Genomic DNA, 24,387 nt, shown 5'->3' with positions numbered 1-24,387 from the left:
TATCTCTTTGGTATCCTGTATTAATTCCCTTTGTGTATATACCCAAAACTGCTGTTGCAGGATGATATGGTAGTTCTAATTTTAATTTTTTGTAGAACCTCCATACTGTTTTCCACAGTGGCTGTCCCAGTTTACATTCCCACCAACAGTGCACAAAGGTTCCCTTGTCTCCACACCTACACCAACACTTGTTTTCTCTGGGTTTTTGGAGGTTTTGGGTTGTTTTGTTTTGTTTTTGATACTAGCCATTCTCACAGGTGTGAGGTAATATCTCATTGTGGTTTTGATTTGCAGTTCCCTGATGATGAGTGATGTTGAGCACTTTTCCTGTACTTGCTGCCCATCTGTATGTCTTCTTTGGAAAAATATCTGTTCAGTTCCTCTGCCGGTTTTTAATTGTATTGTTTGGGTTTTGAGTTGTATGAATTCTTTATGTAGTTCAGATATTCACCCTTTATCAGATGTATGATTTGCAAATACTTTCTCCCATTCTGTAGGTTACCTTTTCATTTTATTGATAGTTTACACTGTTGTGCAGAAGCTTTTTAGTTGAATATAGTCCCCTTTGTTTATATTTGCTTTCATTGCCCTTGCTTTTGTGTCAAATCCAAAAAATTATTGCCAAGCTTGATGTGAAGTACCTTAACCCCTATTTTTTCTTCTAGGAGATTTATGGTTTCAGATCTTAAGTGTTTCATCCATTTGGAGGAGATTTTTGTGTATGGTGTAAGATAGTGATTCAGTTTCATCCTTTTGCATCTGACTGTCCAGTCTTCCCAGCACCATTTATACAGATACTGTCCTTTTCCCATTGTGTATTCTTGGCTCCTTTGTCATAAATTAACTTGCTATATATGCATGGGCTTATTCCTGGACTATCTGTTCTGTTCCATTAATCTATGTATCCATTTCTATACCAGTACTGTACTGTTTTTATTACTAAAGCTTTGTAATATGGATTGAAAAGAAGTGTGATGCCTCCAGCTTTCTTCTTTTTTCTTAAGATTACTTTAGGTGTTTGGGGTCTTTTCTGGTTCCACACAGATTTTAGGATTGTTCTATTTCTTTGAAAAATGGCATTGGAATTTGGATGGGGATTGAATTGAATCTGTAGACTGCTTTGGGTAGTATATTGATTTTATATCCATACAGTTTTACTGAATTCACTTATTCTAACAATTTTTTGATGGAGTTTTTAGTGTTTTCTATATATAATATCATGTTATCTGCAAATCCAGCTGCTTTCCAATTTGGATTTTTTTTTTTTTTTTTAAGAGGGAGAGAGAAGGGAGTGGAGAGGCAGAAGGAAAGGGAGAGAGAGAATCCTAAGCAGGCTCCATGCCCAGTGCGGAGCCTGACACAGGGCTCGATCTCACAACCCTAAGATCATACCTGAGCCGAAATCAAGACTCAGACACGTAACTGACTGAGCAACCCAGGTACCCCTTTTATTTCTTTTTCTTGACTGATTGCTCTGGGTAGGGCTTCCTGTACTATGTTGAATAAAAGTGGCAAGAGTATTCCCGGTCTTACAGGATGTTGAATTTTTTCAGATGTTTTTTCTGCATCTATTGAGGATCATAAAATTTTTATCCTTCATTTTGTTAATGTGGTGTATGTATCACACTGATTTTTTTTTTGCAGATAGTGAACTTAACCATCCTTACATCTATGGAATTAATCCTACTTGATCATGGTGTATGATCCTTTTAATGTATTGTTGAATTCAGCTTTTCATCTATTTTGTTGAGGAATTTTGCATCTATATTCATCAAGGATACTAGCCTCTACTTTTCTTGTGGCTTCCCTGTCTAGTTTGGTACCAGGGTAACACTGGCCTCATAAAATGAGTTTGGAAGGGTTCCCTTCTCTTCTGGTTTTTTGTTTTTTGTTTTTTGTTTTTTTAAGAGTTTGAGAAGGGTTAGTATTAATTCTTCCTTGAATGTTTGTTAGAATTCATAATGAGGTCTTCTGTTCCTGGACTTTTGTTTCTTTGGAAGTTTTTGATTACTGACCCAATTTCCTTACTATTAATTGGTTTGTTCAGATACTCTATTTTTTCATGATTTTCTTGGTAGGTTTTATGTTTCTAGGAATTTATGTTTCTTAAGTCTTAATATCAGTCTGTAATGATTTTTTGTATTTCTTTGGTAGCAGTTGAACTGTCTCCTCCTTCATTTCTGATTTTATTTGGGCCCTTTTTTCCCCTTGGTAAATCTAGCTAAATATTTGTGCATTTTGTTTATCTTTTTAAAAGCCCTCTTCTCAGTTTCATTGATCTTTTCTTTTTAAAGATTTTATTTATTTACTTAGAGAGAGAGAGATCCCATAGACAGAGGGAGAAGGAGAAGCAGACTTGCCGCTAAGCAGAGAGCCAGATGTGGGGCTCGATCTTAGAACCCTGAGATCATGACCCTAGCTGAAGGCAGATGCTTAACCAACTGAGCCACCCAGGTGCCCCAGTTTCATTCATCTTTTCTGTTGTCTTTTTAGTCTCTATTTCTGCTCTGATCTTTATTATTTTTAACTTTGGGCTTAGTTTGTTCTTTTCCTAGTTCCTTAAAGTGTGAAGTTAGGTTTATTTGCAATCTTTCTTGTTTTCTAATGTAGGTGTTTATCACAATGAACTTCTCTCTTAAAAATGTTTTTGCTATATCTCATAATTTTTGGTATTTTGTGTTTCCATTCTCATTTGTCTTAAGATAATTTTTTAAAATTTCTTTAGCTTATTGGCTGTTCAGTAGCATATTTTTTAATCCCCACATAATTGTGAATTGTCGGTTTTCTTGTGATGATTTATTTCTAGTTTTATACCATTATGGTTGGAATATATTAATATTTCAGTCTTCTAAAATTTATTAAGACTTGTTTTGTGGCCTAACACATGGTTTACCTTGGAGAATGTTCCATGTATGTTTGAGAAAAATGTATATAGGCCTTATGCTATATGGAATCTTCTGCAAATGTCTTTTAAGTCCATTTGATCTTATGTGTGGTTCAAGTCCAATTTCTCCTTATTGATTTTTCTGCTTTGATTAGCCATTGATGCAAATAGGATATGTAAGCTCCCTACCATTATTATATTTCTGTCTTTTTCTCCCTTCAGGTCTGTTAATATTTGCTTTATATATTTAGGTGCTTCTATGTTTTTTTGGCCCATAAATATTTATGTAATATACTCTTATTAGATTGACCCTTTTATCATTATATAATGACGTTCTTTGTCTCTTCTCACAGTTTTGGCTTAAAGATTGTTTTTTTCTGATGTTAGTATAGGTACTCCAATATTCGTTTGATTTCCATTTACATGGAATATGTTTTTATTTTTTAAATCTATTTTATTAAATTTTTAAAAATTTTATTTTAAATTCCAATATAGTTAACATACAATGTTCTATTAGTTTCAGTGTACAATATAGAGTTCTATTAGTTTTCTGTGTACGATATAGTGATTCAACAGTTCTGTACATTGCCCTGTGCTCATGATGACAAGTGCTCTCCTTAATCCCCATCACCTATTTCACCCATCCTCCCACCCACCTCCCCTCTGGTAACCGTCAGTTTGTTCTCTGTAGTTGAGAGTCTATTTATTGGTTTCTCTCTCCCTCTCTTTTTCCTTTGCTTGTTTTGTTTGTTTCTTTCTTAAATTCCACATATGAGTGAAATCATATGGGTATTTGTCTTTGTCTGACTTAATTCACTTAGCATTATACTCTCTAGCTCCATCCATGTCATTGCAAATGGCAAGATTTCATTCTTTTTTATGGATGAATAATATTCCATCATATGTATATACCACATCTTCTTTTTTCATTCATCCTTCAGTGGACACAGGCTGCTTCCATATCTTGACTGTTGTAAATAATGCTGCAATAAACATATGGGTGCATGTATCCCTTTTATTAGTATTTTTGTATTTTGGGGGTAAATAGTAGTGCACTTGCTGGGTCATATGGTAGCTCTATTTTTACCTTTTAGAGGAACCTCCATACTGTTTCCACAGTGGCTGCACCAGTTTGCATTCCTGCCAACAGTGCAAGAGGGTTCCTTTTTCTCTACATCTTTGCCAACACTCTTTGTTTCTTGTGTTGTTGATGTTTAGCCATTTACACAGGTGTGAGGTGATATCTTATTGTGGTTTTGATTTGCATTTCCCTGATGGTTATTTACATTGAGCATCTTTCATTTTGTCTGTTAGCCATCCATATGTCTTCTTTGGAGAAATGTCTGTTCATGTCTTCCGCCCATTTTTAAATTGGATTGTTTGGTTTTTTTGGAGTTGTATAAGTTCTTTATGTATTTTGGTTACTAACCCTTTGTCAGATATGTCATTTACAAGTATCTTCTCCCTTTCCATAGGTTGCCCTTAGTTTTGTTTACTTTGCTGTACAGAGTTGTTTGTTTTTTTTAAGATTGTATATATTTGAGAAAGAGAGTGAAAGAGAGAGACCGACCAAGCATGAGTCAGGGGGAAAGGCAGAAGTAGAGGGAGAAGCAGGCTCCCTCTCAGGAGGGACACGGGGCTCCATCCCAGGACCCCCTGGGATCATGACCTGAGCTGAAGGCAGACACTTAACTGACACTGAGCCACCCCTGCACCTGTGGAGAACCTTTTTATTTTGATGAAATCCCAATAGTTGATTTTTTCTTTTGTTTCCCTTGCCTCAGGAGACCTATTTAGAAAAATGTTGCTACAGCTGATGTCAGAGAAATTACTGCCTGTTTTCTGCTTGAGGATTTTTATGGTTTCAGGTATCACATTTAGGTCTTTAATCCATTTTGAGTATGGTGTAAGAAAGTGGTTCAATTTCATGTTTTTGCATACAGCTGCCCAATTTTTCCAACATTTGTTGAAGAAGCTGTCTTTTTCCTGTTGCATATTCTTGCCTCCTTTGTCGAAAATTAATTGACCATACAATTGTGGTATATTTCTGGGCTCTCTGTTCTGTTCTGTGGATCTTTGGGTCTGTTTTTCTGCCAGTACCACACTCTTTGGATTACTACAGCTTTATAGTACATCGTGAAATCTGGGATTATGATACTTCCAGTTTTGTTGTTCTTTTTCAAGATTTCTTTGGCTATTCAGGGTCCTTCATGTTTCCATACAAATTTTAGGATTATTTGTTATAGTTCATTTAAAAATGGTGTTGGTATTTTGACAGGGATTACATTAAATCTGTAGATTGCTTTGGGTGGTATGGACATTTTTACAATATCTGTTCTTCCAATCCATGAGCTTGGAATATCTTTCCATTTCTTTGCATCATTTTCAGTTTCTTTCATCAGTGTTTATAGTTTTCAGAGTATAGGTCTTTTACCTCCTTGGTTAAGTTTATTCCTAGGTATTTTATTATTTTTGGTACAATTGTAAATGAGACTGTTAATTTCTTCTTAATTTCTCTTTCTGCTACTTCTTTAGTAGTATATGGAAATGCAATGGATTTCTGAATATTGATTTTTGTATTCTGCAACCTTATTGAATTCATTTGTCAATTCTAGTAATTTTTTGGTGGAGTCTTTAAGGTTCTGTATACAGTATCATGTCACCTGAAAATAGTGATAATTTTTCTTCTAATTTGGATGCGTTTTATTCCTTGTCTGATTACTATGGCTAGGACATGGGTAGGACTATAGCTAGGACTTCTAATACTGTGTTGAATAAAAGTAGTGAGAGTGGACATCCTTGTCTTATTCCTGGTCTTAGGGGGAAAGCTCTGTTTTTCACCACCGACTATGATGTTAACTACAGGTTTTTGACATATGGCCTTTATTATGTTGAGGTATATTCCCTCTAAAAGTTTGTTGAGAGTTTCTATCATGAATAGAAGTTGTATTTTGTCAAATACTTTTTCTTCGTCTATTGAAATGATCACATGGTTCTTATCCTGTCTAGTGTTGATGTTATGTATCACATTGATTGATTTATGAATAGCGAACCACACTTGCATCCCCAGAATAAATCCCACTTGATCATTGTGAATGATTTTTTTAATGTATTGTTGGATTCACTTTGCTAACATTTTGTTGAGGATTTTTAAAATTTCAATTCAATTAGCCAACATATAGTACATTATTAGTTTCATATATAGAGTTCAATAATTCAGCAGTTGCATTTAACACCCAGTGCTTATCACATCACATGCCCTCCTTAATGCCCATCACCCAGTTACCCCAGCCCCCATCCACCTCCCCTCCAGCAACCCTCAGTTTTGTTTCCTATAGTTAAGAGTCTCTTATGGATTTTCTCCCTCCCTGATGAGTTCCCATTCAGTTTTTCCTCCCTTCCCCTATGATCCTCTGCACTGTTTCTTATATTCCACATATGAGTGCATCTGTGTTCATCAGGGATATTGGCCTACAGTTCTTATTTTGTAGTGTCTTTGTCTGGTCTTGGTATCAGGGTAATGCTGGCTTCATAGAGTTTGTAAGTTTTCCTTCCTCTTGTATCTTTTGGAATTGTTTGAGAAGAATAGGTATTAACTCTTCTTTAAATGGTAGAATTCACCTGTGAAGCAATCTGATCCTGGACTTTTGTTTTTTGGAAGTTGATTACTGAATCAATTTAACTGTTGGTAATTGGCATGTTTAAATTTTCTATTACTGAATGGGAAGAAATCAGAAAGGGAGACAAACCATGAGAGACTCTTGACTCTGGGAAACAAACTGAGGTTTGCAGATAAGGAGATGGGTGGGGGGATGGGGTAACTGAGTGATGGGTATTAAGGAGGGCAAGTAATGTGATGAGCACTGGGTGTTATACACAACGAATGAATCACTGAACACTATCAAAAACTAATGTACTATATGTTGGCTAATTGAATTTAAATTTTTTAAAAAAAATTTTTCTATTTCTTTGTTAGGAAAGTCAGCTATGACTTCTGATCCTAAAAGTCACAGCCTAATGAGGAAGACATTCTGTAGTGCCCTGCACTGCAATATCCTGTATTCACCAGAACCTCGTGCTTTAGGGGTGTCTCTTAAGTGTGTTATATGTGCTCTGCTATTGTGGCTGAGCTGAGTTTGCCTTCAGTCCAGTCATCTGCAATGGCTCTCTTTGCCTGTTGTGGGCAGGGTTCACTCCCTGGCTTGTTAGTTGGCCAGTCTAGGCTGCCTTGGGCTTGAGTTGGGTCAGACCAGGTATTTGCCAGATCTGCAGGGTGCTGTTTTGTCTCCCTGAGAAGCTTTTGTTGGTGGGCAAGGCCTGCAGTCAGACCAGATGTCTGCCCCACCCCACTGTTGGGGCCACAGTTGCACTGGTGTGTGTGGTTATCTTCCCCTCTTCCTGGGCCAAGAGTCACTTTGGAGTGGTGTTGACCCCTTGTCAGGGCTGCTTTCACACTGCTAACTTGTGCCACCACTTTGGATGGACTCCTGTCAAGGGCAGGTCTGCAGGAGAACACAGCGATGCCATGCATGGTGTTAGCAAGGTATTTGCTAGTCTGATATTGGAAGGGACTTGGAGCCACTTTTGAAAACTCTTGCCGAGGCTAGGTTGAATAGGGCGAGTCTGCACATGGACACAGGGACAGGGCACACTGTAGGAAGCTAGGTGGAGAGTGTTCGTGCTGCACTGGTTCCTACAGGTGTCTCTTTATCTAGGCTGGGAGGCAGGGGAGGGAAATGTGGAACTCTTATGTTGTTGAAGAAGTCTCCCAAAGATCCCTGCCCCTCCAACACACACACACACACACACACACACACACACACACACACTCTCTCTCTCTCTCTCTCTCTCTCTCAGTAAACAGATCTCTCTCCTATTCACCCCAGGCAGTTTTTCAAACTGCTGCATCTATGCTATATCTCTAGGGTGCTATCTATTGCTCTCTTTAAGGGTGGGGACTCCACCCTTCCAGCTCTCCCAGAGCCCAGCCTCCTGATTTTTAAAGATTCAGGTGGTAAAGCCCCACCGATTGTAAGAACTTATGGAGTTGGGGTCCCTAAGGTTTTCAAAGCCAAATGTTAAAGGGATTTATTTTCCCAGTGCAGGTCTCCTGCCTGGAGTTCTGGCTGGGCTCTCTTCTCCCTTCTCCATGACCACAGCGTCCTTCCATCCTGCAGACAATCCCGCTAGTCATTTTGGCTCCCAACCACCTCTCCCTCTTTCCTACCCTCTTCTATGTGGCCTCTTCTCTACATTTAGTAGAGGAGAGTCTGTTCTGCTAGTCTTCAGGTCATTTTCTGGATTAGTTACACTGATGTGTTATCTAGTTATATCCATGCGACAAGGTGAGCTCAGTATCCTCCTCCTTCGCCTTCCCAGGAACTCCCCCCTGTGTCTTTTAACCGTTTGTATTAGAGTTATAGTGATTTATCCACCATGATTAGAGTGTTCTGAATTGAACTATATATTTACCTTTACCAATGAGCTTGAAACTTTGATATGTTTTCCTGTTACTATTTAGCATTTTTTTATTTCAGCTTGAAGAATTCCTTTTAAAATTTAGTGTAAGGCCAGTCTAATGGAGATGAATTCCTTCAGCTTTTCCTTGTCTGGAAAACTCTTTATCCTTTAATTCTGAAGGACAACTTTGCCAGGAAGAGTATTCTTGGTTGGCAGGGTTTGTTTTTTTTTTTCCTCTTTTAGCACTTTTAATATATCATGCCATTCTCTTCTTGCCTGCAGATTTTCTGTTGATTGTCTCATAAGGGTTTCCTTATACATAATAAGTAGTTTTTCCCTCGCTGCTTTTAAGATTCTCTCTTTGTCTTTGATTTTTGACAATTATAAAGTGTTTCCGTTTGGATCTCTGGTTTCATATCTGGAATTCACCGGGCTTCTTGGATCAGGATATCTACTTCTTTTCTCAAGTTAACTTTTGGGCCATTGTTTCTTTAAATAAATTTTGTGCTCCTTTCTCTCTTCTGGAACCCCTGTAATGTGTATGTTGGTCCTCTTGATGGTGTCCCATTAGTCCCTTAAGCAAGCTTCACCCTTTTTCATTTTTTTCTTTCTGCACCTCTGATTGAATTCCACTGCTCTTTGAGTCCTCTGATCCTTTCTTGTCTTTGATCTAGTCTGCTGTTGAACCTCTTTGTTGAATTCGCCAGTTCAGTTATTGTATTTTCACTCTGTGATTTCTGTTTGGTACTTTCTTATATTTTCTCTTTGTTGAAATTCTGATTTGATCACGCATTGTTCTAACTGTGGTGAGCATCTCTGTGACTGTTATTTTGAACCCTTCGTCAGATAAATCACCTGTCTCTGTCTCATTAAGGTCTGTTTTTAGAGTTTCAGCTTATTCTTTTGTATGGAACATATTCCCCTGTTTCTTCATTTTTCTCAATTCTGTGTTGGTTTCAGCCACCTTTCCCAGTCTTGACAGAGTGGTCTTGTGTAGGGGATATGCCTTATTGATCATCCTGTTCTGAATTCCTTATTGTTTTTCAAACCTTTGTGATTGTCCAAGCAGCCTTCTTTGTTCTAGGTGGCTTCCAGTAGTTGAGGGCTTGCCAAGACTTGTCAGTATTCCAAAGAGGAGGATCTCAGTCAGCACCTAGATGTAGGCTGACTGAAAGCTAGACCCCCAGGTAACAGCTAGGAAAATGTGTAATTGGGATCCTAACAGGGAGAAACAGAGCTGGGCTTTATTATCGGTTCCCTCAGTGCTGGACTTCCTGTGTACAGCCATAAGGGTGTGCTCCCCTGCCTGCTAAGAACTGCTTTGTTTGTCACAGTCCTTTTGGACACATGAATGCAAACCCTGTTGGCTATAGAGTCATGTAGTCCAGAGGCCTGTCCCTTGGGCCACAGCTTCAAAAGCTTGAGTGCCAGACGTATACAAGCTCCTTCCAAGAAGATACTGGAAATTTGAAGCAGACTCGAGGGAAAAGGTGGAGGAGGTGTCTGCTAGTTTCCCTGGTGCTCTGGAGGGTCACAAGCTCCTAGACATGTGCTAAATTAGAAAACCGACCCTCAGGCAGAAGCTTTTAAAGTATATAAATAAGACTCTTTCATGGAAAGACGGAGAGATGGATTGTTTTTGCCAGCTCCTTCTGTGCTGATCCCTGGGTAGATAGCCATACCACATTGTGACGAACCCATTAAGAACTGTTTTTTTGTTTGCTAGAGTCTTGTATGTCTCATGAATGCAAGTCCTCTTAGCTTTCTAGAGCTAGGTGTTTTGGCACCCATCCCTCAAGTGGTAGTATGAGTTGGGGTGTTAGATGTGGGGTCCAAACCTTTACTCCTCAGGGAGGAGCTGGGAGTCGAGTGTTTCCTCCACTGAATGGCCCTTTTGTAGGTATTTTCTCATTAACCCAGCGTGTAGATGGTGCTCAGCCAGCTGCTTTGAGAGGGAATTGCTCCGTGTGTAGCTGCAGATTCGCTGTATCGGGAGGAATCACCTGTGTCACCATCCTGGACTAGAACCTACTATTCAAATACAGACTTAATAATGTTTATTTTAGAGGGTTCCACATTTGATGTACCTACAAGTAGGAGCATTTTTCGTTAAAATTTGTTACTTTGTATTAAAATTTACTGTACATCATTTTTCAAATAGCCCATTGCTACTGATTCACCCCTATTGATTATGGCAGTTTAGTGTAGGATTTAGAATTAATATCAGTACTGATGCATAGAGATAAAAAGTTTTAATATTAGTTCAAAACTGCCAATATGTGTGAGATTAACATTGCTAGCTAAGACCTTACAAAAAAGTTCACTGACAGCTATGAAGCAATAAATAATTTTATTACAAAATGGAAGTTATTAAAAAGCAAAAAAAAATTCAAATAATATTTTAGAAATATTTCTAGTTACTAAGCTGAGGACTCAAATTCCTTTTATAACATGCTTATTATTCACAGTACTAAGGAAAGCTGAATATACATAATTTTTTTTTTAAGATTTTATTTTTAAGTAATCCCTATACCCAGCACAGGGCTCAAACTCAGAACCCTGAGATCAAGAGTCACATGCTCCACTGTCTGAGCCAGCCAGGCGCCCCTGACATAATCTAAAATTATGTTTAGATTGAACACTGCGTGCTTTTTTAGAGACATAAATATACCCACTGTTCTGGAGAGTTACAACATTTATATAAAATTATACAACTTCATTGTGAAAAATTGACTCTAAAAATTTAAAGATTTTGCATTGTGTATCCCTTGTTATAGTTATCTGTGCTCACTTGTTAATTATTACTAATGAGATAAATAGAATTAGATTGCACTTAATTATTCAGAAGTTTTTGACAGTAATTCTCAAAGTCAGTATTAACTGGCTCTAAAGTCTAGACTGAAGAGGAGGAGGATAGAAGGAAAAAAGAAGAAAGCTAACAGAAGAGCAGAAGCTGGCATAGCTGTAGCAGTTAGAAGTCGCTATAAATAATGGACAGCAGTTCCATTGACAGCAGCAGCAAATGACGGAGAACAGAAACAGAAGTGAGGGAGAAGAAAAAACAGGGTTTGAGGCAACTGATCTTTCCAGATCACTTCCTTTAGTACCCTTACAAATACCCTATTATTTGAGGGTAACTAGAGCAAGGGCAAAGCTTAGACCATTTTCTGAGAGCCCTAAAGGCATTACTATATTATGGCACACTTATGTGACCACGACAGTGAAATTCTTCAAGTCTTAAGAAAAAGTTGAATTATGTTTAACATATTCAGTATACTATATTTCATTATAAAAGCTAAGTGTTAAACTGAAAGTTACATGGACATTTATTTAAGGTACCACAATTCTCAATTATGGCTAGATAATTCTATGGCTAGAGTTAAAAAATATTTCAAGTGCACATAACCCTGTGGTATTAACTCAATAGCTACTTTATTGTGATTATCAGAATGTAAATACAAGATTTACAAAAGTTGGCACTCTAGCCGCTTGTAAATAACTTATCTAGATAAAGTAGTAGATATCAAAGAACTGAAATAAGCATGTTAAACTTTCATTTTGTAACGTATTCTGTGCTTATGTCAGTTTTAGTAAGCACAGTATTTTTAGAAAGAATAGATACTATCAGATTAAAAGTGACTGATTTAGAAATATCTATTTTATGGATACCTATAAGAAATGGAAAATATATTTGAACAGAAGACTACTACACAGTATTTAACTTACGTCTTCATTTTTTAGGCTTCATGGTTTTTCAGTATATGCAGTCTCATTCTTAGGATCCTAAAATTGGGTTGGAGTTGCCAAATGAAGGACATGGAAAAATAGTAGAAATTAAAAGTTTAATATTTAATAAGTCAGTCCTTACTAACTCACTTTTTGAAAGGTTTTTCTTTCTGGTGTAATGAAGCTTTCTTGTAATGAGGACATGTGAAGCATAATAGTTAATATAAATTTATTTCCTATTAGAAATTCTGAAGGGAGTTTTTTGTATGTGTATATATATGTTAGATTAGCAAAATATAGCATACCATTATACTTTTGAAAAGAAATTTTTAGATGTAAGAGTTCAGTCTTAGATAGAAATTGCTAGAAAGTGCTATCATTAGCACTTAAAAAAGAAAAACATTGGTATAAGGAAAATCTAGTGTTCATGGAATTCCTTAGCATAGTTTTAACATATTTCAAGTGAACATATGTAATTGTCCAAAAATGAAGGGTTTAAACAGAGCTTGGAAAAGTCTCTTGGGTGGTTATAAAAGCAATTTGTGTTCTGGGCAGAAGGCTGACTTAGAAATTCATGGACTCTTAGAAGACATCTAAGTAACTTATTCATTTAACAGAAATGTACTGAACACCTGCTATATGCCTGTTTTTCTACAGGAATCAGAATTAACCAGATTACAAGCCAAAATTTCTGGACGTGAAAGGGCAGAAGACATCAAGTTTCTACCAGCCCTGCTTACATCTGCAACAGAAATTACGCCTGACATTCAAGATCCAAAATTTGCCAAACATTCTCACACAGCTTTTTTCAAGTGTAGAAAGCTACGTCGCTCTATTAGTGCCAGTGACCTTAGTTTCAAGACACGTAGTGATGAAGATCTTTCTGAAGAATTACTACAGGACTTAAAAAAAATGCAGTTAGAACAGCCTTCAACATTAGAAGAAAGCCAGAAGGATCTGACTTATACCCAGTCAGACTCATTTAAACCTCTCACGTATGACCTAGAAGATGATAGTTCGGAGAGTAATGACTTCAGTACTCTCAGTGGAATGCTAAGATACATAAACAAAGAAGTGAGACTATTAAAAAAGTCTTCTATGCAAACGGGTGCTGGTTTACCTCAGGTATGTATGTCATACACTCAAAGTTATAATAATTTGTCTCCAGTGAATATCATTTTATTATTTGTAGGAAAATCCATATATTTAAATGAAGCATGCCATTAAGTGATATGCAAATATTGAAAGTTCAAAAAAATCCATTGTAAGTAGGGTTGAAAATATAGCTTTGTAAATTAACTTTGATTAAAATAGCCTATACATTTGATTAAATATAATCTTTACATTTGATTAAAGAACTAAATCTGCCTCATATTAGGAAAGTATTTTGAACTCTAGAATAAAGTTGACCCTTGAGTAATGCAGGGGTTAGGGGCACCGACTCCTGCCTCCCTCCCCCAACCCAGTGCAGCTGAAAATCCATATATAACTTTTGACTTTCCTAAAACTTAACTAGTAATAGCCTGTTGACTGGAAGCCTTACTGATAAGCTAAGCAGTCAACTTAACACATATTTTGTATGTTATATATATTATATACTGTGTTCTTCTAATAAAGTAAGCTAGAGAAAAGAAAATGTTAAGAAAATCATAAGAGAAAATACATTTACAGTACATTTTATTCATTGATACTGTAAGTTTATATCATCTGTTTACAAGGTGAATTGTCTGTCAGTACCTACATCAATATTGTCTTATACAAAACACTGTAGATGTTATATACGTAACTAACACTAGATATCAAAAATGAAAAAATGTGAAAAAAAGTTCATATTTATTTACAGATATAATAACTCATGCATTGAAAAGGAAGCAGTAGCAGTATGAATGCTTTATCGTAGCTTAGCCTATACACTAATGAATGAATCATTATAACATTTTTATGGCAAACAATTCTAGTCCTATTCATAATACAGTATTGCAGACAGTGTTATATATTTGTTTAAAAACCACTGACCTGTGAAGATGGGCTGCTATGCACCTTCTTCATTTACTAGAGAGAAGGGCACACTATATGGTAATGTTATTCTTTGAAAGCAAAGTTATAAAACAGTAAGAAAACTAACACATTATGAAGTTTATATCAAATAGTACCCACCTTACACTTCCGTGAGGCTAGTCTGCCCCCTGCCGTACGAATCTTGCACACGATGTTGTATATGATCAGTACTTCAGTGACGATGACACAAATGTCTCATACAGTTCTTGTCATACATTACTAGATTTTCACATGAAAACACACAAAAGATAAGTTTCTGAACTGCAAGGTGCGGTTAAGTGGAAGTGGATTATCATAAAGATCTTCCTCCTTGTCTTAGCATGGAGCAGGCTGAGAAAGAGGAGGGGCTGGTCTTGCTGTCCGCAGGGTGGCAGAGACAAAGCGAGGAGGAGGTGGAAGGAGAGACAGGAGAGGCCGGTACATTTAGCGCAGCTTCATGAAAATACATCACAATTTCTGCGTGATTTTTTTTTCGGCTTTTGCATTTCTTTAAAAATGTTTTTATATGGTACTAATCGTTCTTCCACCATTTGCTTTAGGTTCAGTGCCCATGTCATAGAAGTGTCCATGTCATAAAAATAAATGTCCTGTGGGGCCCTTTTGTTCAGAATAGGACATTTTTTCTGTATTAAAAACCTGTTCAGGCAGATAGCCTTTCTCCTCAGTGATTTTCTTACTGGTGTCTGGGAACTGTCTGCTGCTTCTTGGTTATCTTGACATTTTTTAGGCCAAACCTACTTCTAAAATTATCCAGCCATCCTTTTTGGCATTAAATTCTCCAGCTTTAGACCCTTCACCTTTCCTTTCCTCTAAATTGTCATACAATGACTCTGCTTTTTCTTGAATTTATTATTAGAATCTATAGGCATGCCTTTCTTACATCATTCTTACACGTGTAAAAGTTGCATTTTCAACACAAGATAAAAAGTGCAAGGTTTTTCATGCCTGCTAGCCTAACTGCAGTGATGGCTTCACAATTATTTTTTTGTTTTACAATGGTCCTTACACTGGATTCATTTATCTTGAAATGGTGGGCAACCATAGCTGCACACTGCAATCTACAGTACATGCCAAACAATTTAGTTTTTTCTTATAATGTCATGACTCTTCTCTGCTTCTTGGGAGCACTTCCAACATCACTAGCAGTACTTTGTATGGGTCCCTCGAGGTTTTTCAAAAGTTTATGGTATTGCACTAAACACCAGAAAAATATGACATATGCTCTAATGCTAGGTGGAAATGTGTAAGAGCATGCAGTGTGATGGGGGTACTGTTTTAGATAGGGTGGTCAGGGAAGGTGTCTCAAGGAGGTGACATTTGATCAGAGTCTTGTAGGAAGTAAGGAAGTAAGCTATCCCAATATCTGAAGGAAGAGCATTGGAGGAAAGGGAACAACAGGTACTAAAGTCCTGGGGTGGTAGCCTACCTGGAATGTAGAAAAAACAGCTAGGAGGGGTACTGCTGGTTTGGTATAAACAAGAGAGAAAGTAGTAGGAGAGAAGAGATGATGCTAGGTGTTGGGTTGTAAGATGGGGGTGGGGGTGCTCTAGCAGTGTTGTAGCTCCTATAAGAACTTTGGATTTTAATGGAAGTGTGAAGGTTCTGCTTAGGGAAGTGACATTTATCTGATTTATGTTTTTAAAGGATCACTCTGGCTGTTTTAGGAAGAATGGATGATAAAGGAACAAGAGCAGAGACTATCCAGGAGGCTACTTGTAGCAATCCAGGCAAGCGATGATTTGGGGTAGGCAGGAGGACAGATGTGGAAGTGTTGAGAATAGTTCCATTTCTGGATATATTTTGAAGATAGAGCCAACAGGATTTAATGTAGGTCTTGAGCGAATTAGTAGTCAAGGAAGACTCCGAAGATTTTGGCAAGAGTAACTGAGCTTTTACTCAGTTGGGGAATACTAGGAGATGAGCAGATTTGGAAGCATGGAGAGTTTAAAAGATTGACTTTAGATATAATAAATTTGAGATTTCTATTAGATGTTCAAGTGAAGATGACAAATGACTGGGTTAATGAGGCTAAAGTTATAAATTTAGGTATCAGCATATAGATGGTTGCTAAAACCATAATGCTGGATTAAGGCCAGGGAATTAGTGGAGGTAGAAAAAAGCAGCCCCCAAATGAAGCCCCCTAATTTAGTAAGGCTAAATTATTTTTAACATTCAAGAAGTTGAGGATCCAATAAAGCTGAGATTTAAACAGTGAGATAGAAAAAATAAGGAAAACATAATATATCACGTTTCAGAAAAGATTAAATGTTGCTAAATAAAGTGAGGATTAATAATTGATATATTTGGTATCATGCAAGCTGTTGATGACATTTATGAGAGTGGCTTCAGGGTAATAGGATAAAGACTGGTTAGAGTATGATCAGAAGAGAAGAGGCGGAGAAGAAAAGGAAACACCAAAAACAGGCAACTCTTTTGATGTAAAGAAATGAGAGATGAAATGTCAAGGGAGAGTTTTGTTTTGTTTTTTAGAATAAGAGATAAAACAGCATTTTATTGGTGGGAATGATCTGGTAGGGAAACATAATTCAAGACAGAGAGTAGAAGGAATAAAGTTCTTAAGGTAGGCTGAAAGAGATAGAATCCAGCAGAGAAATAGAATTGGCCTGGGATAAAAGGAGACAGTTCATCTACTGTAGTGGGAAAGGAAGTACAATATATGGGTACAGAAACACACGGAGTAGAAGATTTGGTGAGAAGGGAGCAATTTCTTTATTGATTGCCTTTATTAGTGAAGGTTTTCTTGGTAAGGTTATGAGCTATGGCAGGTAAGGCGCTAGAGAATTAAGAACAGGAAAGGCATATGAAATAGTTATCTTGGAAAATGAGAAAATATAAAAGGACGGGGGAAGTCTAGTTAGGATTGCCAGGCAGATAGTTTTGTTGGGAGAAATAGCCCTGCAAATATATCTGGCATCTTTTGTCCTTCTCGGTTCATGCCAGCAGCAGGATCTCCCCATCATAATGACAACCAAAAAGAACTACCACGGGTTTTCAGAATGTTCCCCAGGAGGGGAGTACTGCTTTGAGAACTTCCGCTCTATTCCAGTGGCCCTAGAGTCCTCTTAGATGTGCAACAGTCTATTTTTGGTAAATAGAACTTATTTTATATAGGATAAACTTGGTGAGAAAAGTGACAGATTGTAATCATGGTAATACACTGCATTTACTATATGCCAGGCACTATTTTAAATGCTTTATATAGAAGCAACTGGGTGGCTCGGTTGGGTATCTGACTTCGGCTCAGGTCCTGATCTCTCAGGGTCCTGGGATCCAGCCCTGCATTGCGCTCCCCGTTCAGCAGGGAGTCTGCTTCTCCGTCTCCCTCTGCCCCTCTCCTCACTCGTACTCTCTCTCTCTGCCTCTCAAATAAATGAATAAAATCTTTTAAAAAAATAAATGCTTTACATAAATTGACTCATTTAATCTTTATTGATTGGTACTATTACTACCCTAATAGTACCAAATGGTTCTTCTATTGTAGTGGGGCACTGTTATTATCCCCATTATGTAGATGAATCTTCGTTCTTAACCACTTTTTAAAATTCACAATTATTTAATTTTAAAATGTAATTAACATATACTGGATTATTTCAGAGGTAGAGTTCAGTGATTCATCAGTCTCATATAACACCCAGTGCTCATCACATCACATGCCCTCCTTAATGTCCATCACCCACTTATTCCAACATCCCACTTCGCTCCCCTCCAGCAACCCTCAGTTTGTTTCCTCTGATTAAGTTTCTTATGGTTTGTCTTCGTCTCTGATTTTGTCTTTTTATTTTTCCTTCCCTTCCTCTATGATTCTGTTTTGTTTCTTAAATTCCACATGTGAGTGAGATCATATGGTAATTGTCTTTCTCTGATTGACTGACTTCACTTAGCCTAATACCCTCTAGTTCTATTCACATCGTTGCAAATGGCAAGCTTTCATTTTTTTGATGGCTGGGTAATATTTCATTGTGTATATATATACATGTTCTTTATCCATAGATGTGTGGGTAGACATCTGGGCTCTTTCCATAGTTTGGTAATTGTGGACATTGTTGCTATAAACATTGGGGTGCGGGTGCCCCTTTGAATCACTATGTTCGTATCCTTTGGGGTAGATACCCATTAGCACAATTGCTGGGTTATAGGGTAGTTCTATTTTCAACTTTTTGAGGCACCTCCATACTGTACCAGCTTGCATTCCCACCAACAGTGTGAGAGGCTTCCGCTTTCTCCACATCCTCACCAACATCTGTCATTTCCTGACTTGTAAATTTTAGCCATTCTGACTGGTGTGAGGTGGTATCTCATTGTGGTTTTGATTTGTATTTCCCTGATGCCGAGTGATGTTGAGCATTTTTTCATGTGTCTGTTAGCCATTTGTATGTCTTCTTTGGAGAAATGTCTATTCATGTCTTCCTCCCATTTCTGGATTGGATTATTTGCTCTTTGGGTGTTGAGTTTGATAAGTTCTTTATAGATTTTGGATACTAGCCCTTTATCTGATAAGACATTTGCAAATATCTTCTCCCATTCTGTCGATTATTATTTATTTATCTGAGAGAGAGAGAGAAAACGGGGGTTGAGGGGGAGGGCAGAGGGAAAAGCAGACTCCCTGCTGAGCAGAGAGCCCGACACGGGGCTTGATCCCAGGACCCTGAGATCATGACCTGAGCCAAAGGCAGACGCTTAACTGACTGAGCCACCCAGGCGCCCCCAAAGTGTGCAGTTTTAAAGTCCACTGATATGGCAGAAAAAATCCTAGAAATTACTGTGTGAGAAGTGCTTAATGAGTGTTAGCTCTTACTTGTGTTGTAGCCCAAATAATGATTTTCCTAACAGTTAACTATGTTGCCATTTCCATTCTCAGTAAAATGAGAAAAGCTGACAAAAGCTTCAGAAGTCACAAGAAATTACACATGCACAAAATTTTGAACACATCAAAGGAATTCAGAGCCATCAAGTTAAAAACTGTTTTAGATTTGAACAGAATACTGTGCTGCAAATACTGATTAATTAGCTAATTCACAGTTTATTAGGAAGTTATAAGAAGTATTGTTTATATCCATGTTATTTCCAAAAAGGAAAAGTGGTTTACAAATGTGGTCCATATGCCATGCAGTAAGATGAAAAGTAAGAAAGTCAGCTATAGGGAAATCAGAGACGGAAAGAAGCAAGGTGAAGCAAGACTACAGGTAATACCTAAGGACATGGTGACATTTTCAAATTCCTCGCCTAAGTCAAGACCAGGATATGACAAGAATATTTGACCTGTATTTTTAGAATCTCCTGGCCCTGGGGCACCTGGGTGGCTCTGAGCTGAACGTCCAACTCTTGATTTCAGCTCAGGTCATGATCTCAGGGTTTTGAGATCAGGCCCTGCGTCAGGCTCTGTGCTGGGCGTGGAGCCTACTTGAGATTCTCTCGCTCCCTCTCCCTCTACCCCTCCCCCGCTCTCTTTGTCTCCGTCTAAAAAAAAAAAAATCTCCTGGGTCTTTTTCCTATATTTTTCTACTTCTCTGTGTTGTGCTATTTCTTTGTGCAAACATTTCTCTCTTGTCATTTCTCTTTCCTGCTCTTATTTCTCTTCTTTTTCACTGACTGTTTTCAGGTAGCCCTTCATCTATCTTCCTTTCTGTGCCCTCAAACCATAGTGTGACACCAGTGTCTAAATATCTTATTTATATTATGTCTTCTGTTTTTGTTTTTTATATCAATTAGTTTAACTTTGCACTCCCTCCCCATGCCCGCCAACCAGAATTACTTGCTTTTTATATTCCATGTGGCCCATTATTACTGACTTTTTCTGATTCATATTTCTTAATTGAGTAAAGATTTCCCACTCCTGCTTTAAGTTGTGCTCCTGATTATTATATTAATTTAGCATTAATGTCCATTATAAGAGTAGTTCAAAAGCTAATCTTTTTTTTTTTTTTTTGCATTATTCCAGGGAGAAAATTTGTAATTAAATGAAGATGTTGATGTGATGAAAAATGAGATTTTTGGTACTGTGTTTATTACATGTAGCTCATACTTCATAGAAGCTGTTATTTTATTGCTTTTGAATAAATTTTTATTTCTGTATTTTTAAAGAAAGTTCTTCTAAACCTTACTTCTTTTTTAATTCATTACTCATTTTTGGTTTAAACTTGGCACTTCGTCTTTGTTTTTTATATAAAATTCACTGTTAAAATGCATAGTACATTGACTAATTTATATTTTCAATTAGAATAACATTATTTGCTTATTGTTCTAGTAATACTTTACTTTTAAAATGAGTAATATGAATTTAGAAGTCATTCTGCCACAGGTTCATAATTGTACTAATAATGGCTGGCTTTTGTTGAGTGTTTACCATTTATCAGTCACTATTCTAAGCACTTTATATTAACTCATTAGATTCACATAACCTATCTTTTTTTTATTTTATTTATTTATTTGAGAGGAGAGAGAGAGCGTGAGAGCGGGGAGTGGTAGAGGGAGAGGGAGAAGCAGACTCCCTGCTGAGCAGGGAGCCCGATGCAGGACTCAATCCCAGGACCTGAGATCATGACCTGAGCCAAAGGCAGATGCTTAACAGACTAAGCCACCCAGGCACTCCTCACATAATCTATTTTGTGATGTATATACTATTACTATTCCTGTTTTACAGGTGGAATTATTTAACATAATGACACAAGTATGTGTTCCAAAGAAACTTATTTGTTCTAAGTATCAGGAGACAGACTTTGGGTTAGTGGCCCCATTTATACATGGCTAGCTTTATGGTAGAATAAAAATAAAAGAGCAAAATTAAGATGACATTTCAAACTTCAAATTTAAAAATCTCTCAAGAGTTCAAATTTGTTGTCTTTAGACCATATAAGTGTATATATATATGTGCTTAGGAGTTAATTTTTTCTAATACGTAAACAATAAAACCATTAATGTTGACAGTACCATTTGAATAACACTAATTCAGTATCTTTAATTAATTGTCAGGAGTGGAGTAAAGTTTATCTTTTTACTGCTACTCACTAGTGACTTGACCCTAGGAGTTTAAATTACTGATTCAGTCTTCTTGGCCAGCACCCTTTATTCCCTTTCCCCCGACCTTCTACCATGGTGCCTTATGAGCTTTTGTTCGTGGAGTCGTAGACATTACTTAGTCACGTTGTACTTCTGACACCTTCATTAATTTAGTTTCCAGTCTGAGCTGGACTCTTAATTTTAACAAACTTTAACCTCTTCCTCTTAGCTTCCTTTCTCTTCCTCTTGACAGGAATGTTAATATTTGTTATTCTTTTCAGCTACCCCCTTTACTGCATCTCCCATACTTTCAAGAGATAACTTAGCCACATACTTCATAGGAGATCTTCAGGTCCAATCTCCCTCAATTTCCTCCATCTTTCTAGTCCTGCCTATGCCAGCATGCATTCGTCTTTTGTTCCTTCCTATCTCAGAAAGGCTTATTTCTCTAAAGGGCCAGTCCTTGTACTTGTGCACTAAATTCCATTCTTTCCCTTTGATTCTAGGATTTTATTCTATTAAATATCCCACATCTTGTCTTTTATCTTTAATCCTATCCCTTTGATTTCTCCCATTCATAGAAATATGTTCAAATCCCTTCGCTGGCCTAAACAACAAAAACTAAAACCCCACCTTTATAATAGCTACTCCTCAAGAAAATACTCTGTATTCTTATGGTGCATACTTATTTTGTTTGAACTTCTCCACATTGCATTTCATACACATTTGCAGTATGAAGAGCCATGTTATGCTCCAGTCCATTCACCTCTGTCATCCCTGGCTACTGCTGATTCATCCAGGGTTAGACACTTAGCTTAAGGTCAAGCATCTTTTCTTAGGAATTTTGAAACTCAAGCTGCGAACAAACTCCACTATCTTTTTGCGTGCTTGGACTGTAAAACGCCAGACTCCAGAGCTCTTGATGGCTGTCTTTCCTACCATGTTGGCCAAAGCAGCAATGCAACTAGTCTGGAGAAAGAAGGAGAGAAAATGAAACAAACCTACAGAGAAGAACAAGAAAAAGAATAGCAGAAGATCCTGGTTCCACGTGCTTTTGAGACTCAGCCACATTACTGACCCTGCCTTCTGAGACATCACAATATTCTTATCGTAAGCCCTTTTATAAAGCTCTTCAAATTGGATTTCTGTCACTTGCAAGCAGAAAAGCACTAACCAATGTATTTTTTTTTTTGCCACCAAATTTCTTAGAAAAACCATTCTAGGGGCGCCTGGGTGGCACAGCAGTTAAGCGTCTGCCTTCGGCTCAGGGCGTGATCCCGGCGATCTGGGATCGAGCCCCACATCAGGCTCTTCTGCTATGAGCCTGCTTCTCCCTCTCCCACTCCCCCTGCCTGTGTTCCCTCTCTCGCTGCCTGTCTCTATCTCTGTCAAATAAATAAATAAAATCTTTAAAAAAAAAAAAAAAAAAAAACCATTCTATATTCCCTGTTTTACTCTACTTCCAACCCAATCCTTAACCTAATACAGTCTGACTTTTACCATTCTGTTGCCACACCGTGTCCTATTTTCACTTTTTGATTTTTTGGTAGCATTTGACATTGTTTACCAGCTCTCCTTTGTTATCTCTTGATTTGACTCTAGAACACTGCTAGTCTTTCCGGATTCTCCTTTTAAAAACAATTACCCCAAAGATACAGACGTAGTGAAGAGAAGGGCCATATGCACCCCAATGTTCATAGCAGCATTGTCCACAATAGCTAAATTGTGGAAGGAGCCGAGATGCCCTTCAACAGATGACTGGATTAAGAAGATGTGGTCCATATATACAATGGAATATTACTCAGCCCTCAGAAAGAACGATTACCCAACATTTGCAGCAACATGGACGGGACTGGAGGAGATAATGCTAAGTGAAATAAGTCAAGCAGAGAAAGACAATTATCATATGGTTTCACGCATTTATGGAACATAAGAAATAGGAAGATCGGTAGGAGAAGGAAGGGAAGAATGAAGGGGGGTAAACAGAAGGGAGAATGAACCATGAGAGACTATGGACTCTGGGAAACAAACTGAGAGCTTCAGAGGGGAGGAGGGTGGGGGAATGGGATAGGCCGATGATGAGTATTAAGGAGGGCACATATTGCATGGTGCACTGGGTGTTATACGCAAGCAATGAATCATGGAACATTACATCAAAAACTATGGGTATACTATATGGTGACTAACATAAAATAAAAATTATTATAAAAAAAATAGCTAACCTTTACATAACGCTTACTATGTCCAGGCAGATTTGTAAACTCTTTTACAAGTATTATTATATTTGTAATGAGGAACAAATAGAGGAACAACTATGAGGAAATATCTTTCAAGGAGGTCATGCAACACAGCACTATAGTACCATATCATATAGATGTAAAATAGTTTATTCAGGAAAAGTTTACAGAGACGGTAGTGGGAGAGTACACACAATCCCTCAAACTTTTATCCGATAGCTTCGGCATAGTCCGCACACACTGTATCCAAAGTTCCAGTGGAAAGAAACCCTGCCTCCGTAATTTCTACATATTTATTACTGAGGTTGGGTACGGAATATCTGTGTAGCTATGTACTAATGGAAACTTCTTTGTAGATGAAGTGGCCTTGTTAGAGAGGGGGGTCTTTCTGTTCCTCTGTTGAGCTAACTCAAACTTGTTGATCGAGCTGTCTTCTTTGCTACTAAAAGTTTGAGAGGACAGGAGATTGGGGGCTGAATGAGCCTCCAGAGCTATCGTGATTGTCTTTCATCAGGCAAGTGCTAGTATTTTTTACTGCGTTTTACAGAAGAGAAAACAGGCACAGAAAGATTAAGTAATTTTTCTCATGGTCATGTAGCTTTATAACAGCTGGGATTTGAACTGACTCCAAAGTCCATGCTCTTAACTACTAAAGCCACACTGCCTCTTTATATTGCCTTTTACTTCTTTGAACATCCATTCTTAGTATTCTTGTCTGCCTACTCTAAAATATTGGGATTCCCTAGGTTTCTACCTTAGGCCCCTCTTCTAAAGATATATATTCTTCTTACATCATCTCATCCAGTCCTATTGCTTCAATAATAATCTTCATGGTGGGGCGCCTGGGTGGCACAGCGGTTAAGCGTCTGCCTTCGGCTCAGGGTGTGATCCTGGTGTTCTGGGATCGAGCCCCACATCAGGCTCCTCCGCTATGAGCCTGCTTCTTCCTCTCCCACTCCCCCTGCTTGTGTTCCCTCTCTCGCTGGCTGTCTCTATCTCTGTCAA

General features: G+C 37.7%; 1 protein-coding gene across 1 annotated transcript in view; it reads left to right on the top strand.

Annotated features, from left to right (window-relative positions):
- CCDC18 (coiled-coil domain containing 18) overlaps positions 1–22,363 on the top strand; it is a 110,009-nt gene extending 87,646 nt beyond the window's left edge. Inside the window, exons 29-30 of the mRNA XM_040627027.1 lie at positions 12,728–13,195; positions 20,088–22,363. Of these exons, the coding sequence (XP_040482961.1) occupies positions 12,728–13,195; positions 20,088–20,102 (483 nt within the window). The 3' untranslated portion in view covers positions 20,103–22,363. The remainder of the gene's footprint in view (positions 1–12,727; positions 13,196–20,087) is intronic.
- The last annotated feature ends 2,024 nt before the right edge of the window (positions 22,364–24,387 follow it).

The sequence above is a fragment of the Ursus maritimus genome, unplaced genomic scaffold, assembly GCF_017311325.1.
Source record: "Ursus maritimus isolate PB19 unplaced genomic scaffold, ASM1731132v1 scaffold_12, whole genome shotgun sequence".
NCBI classification, from domain to species: Eukaryota; Metazoa; Chordata; class Mammalia; order Carnivora; family Ursidae; genus Ursus; species Ursus maritimus.
The sequence above is the reverse complement of the archived record's forward strand: the minus strand, read 5'-3'. Positions and strand labels throughout refer to the sequence as shown.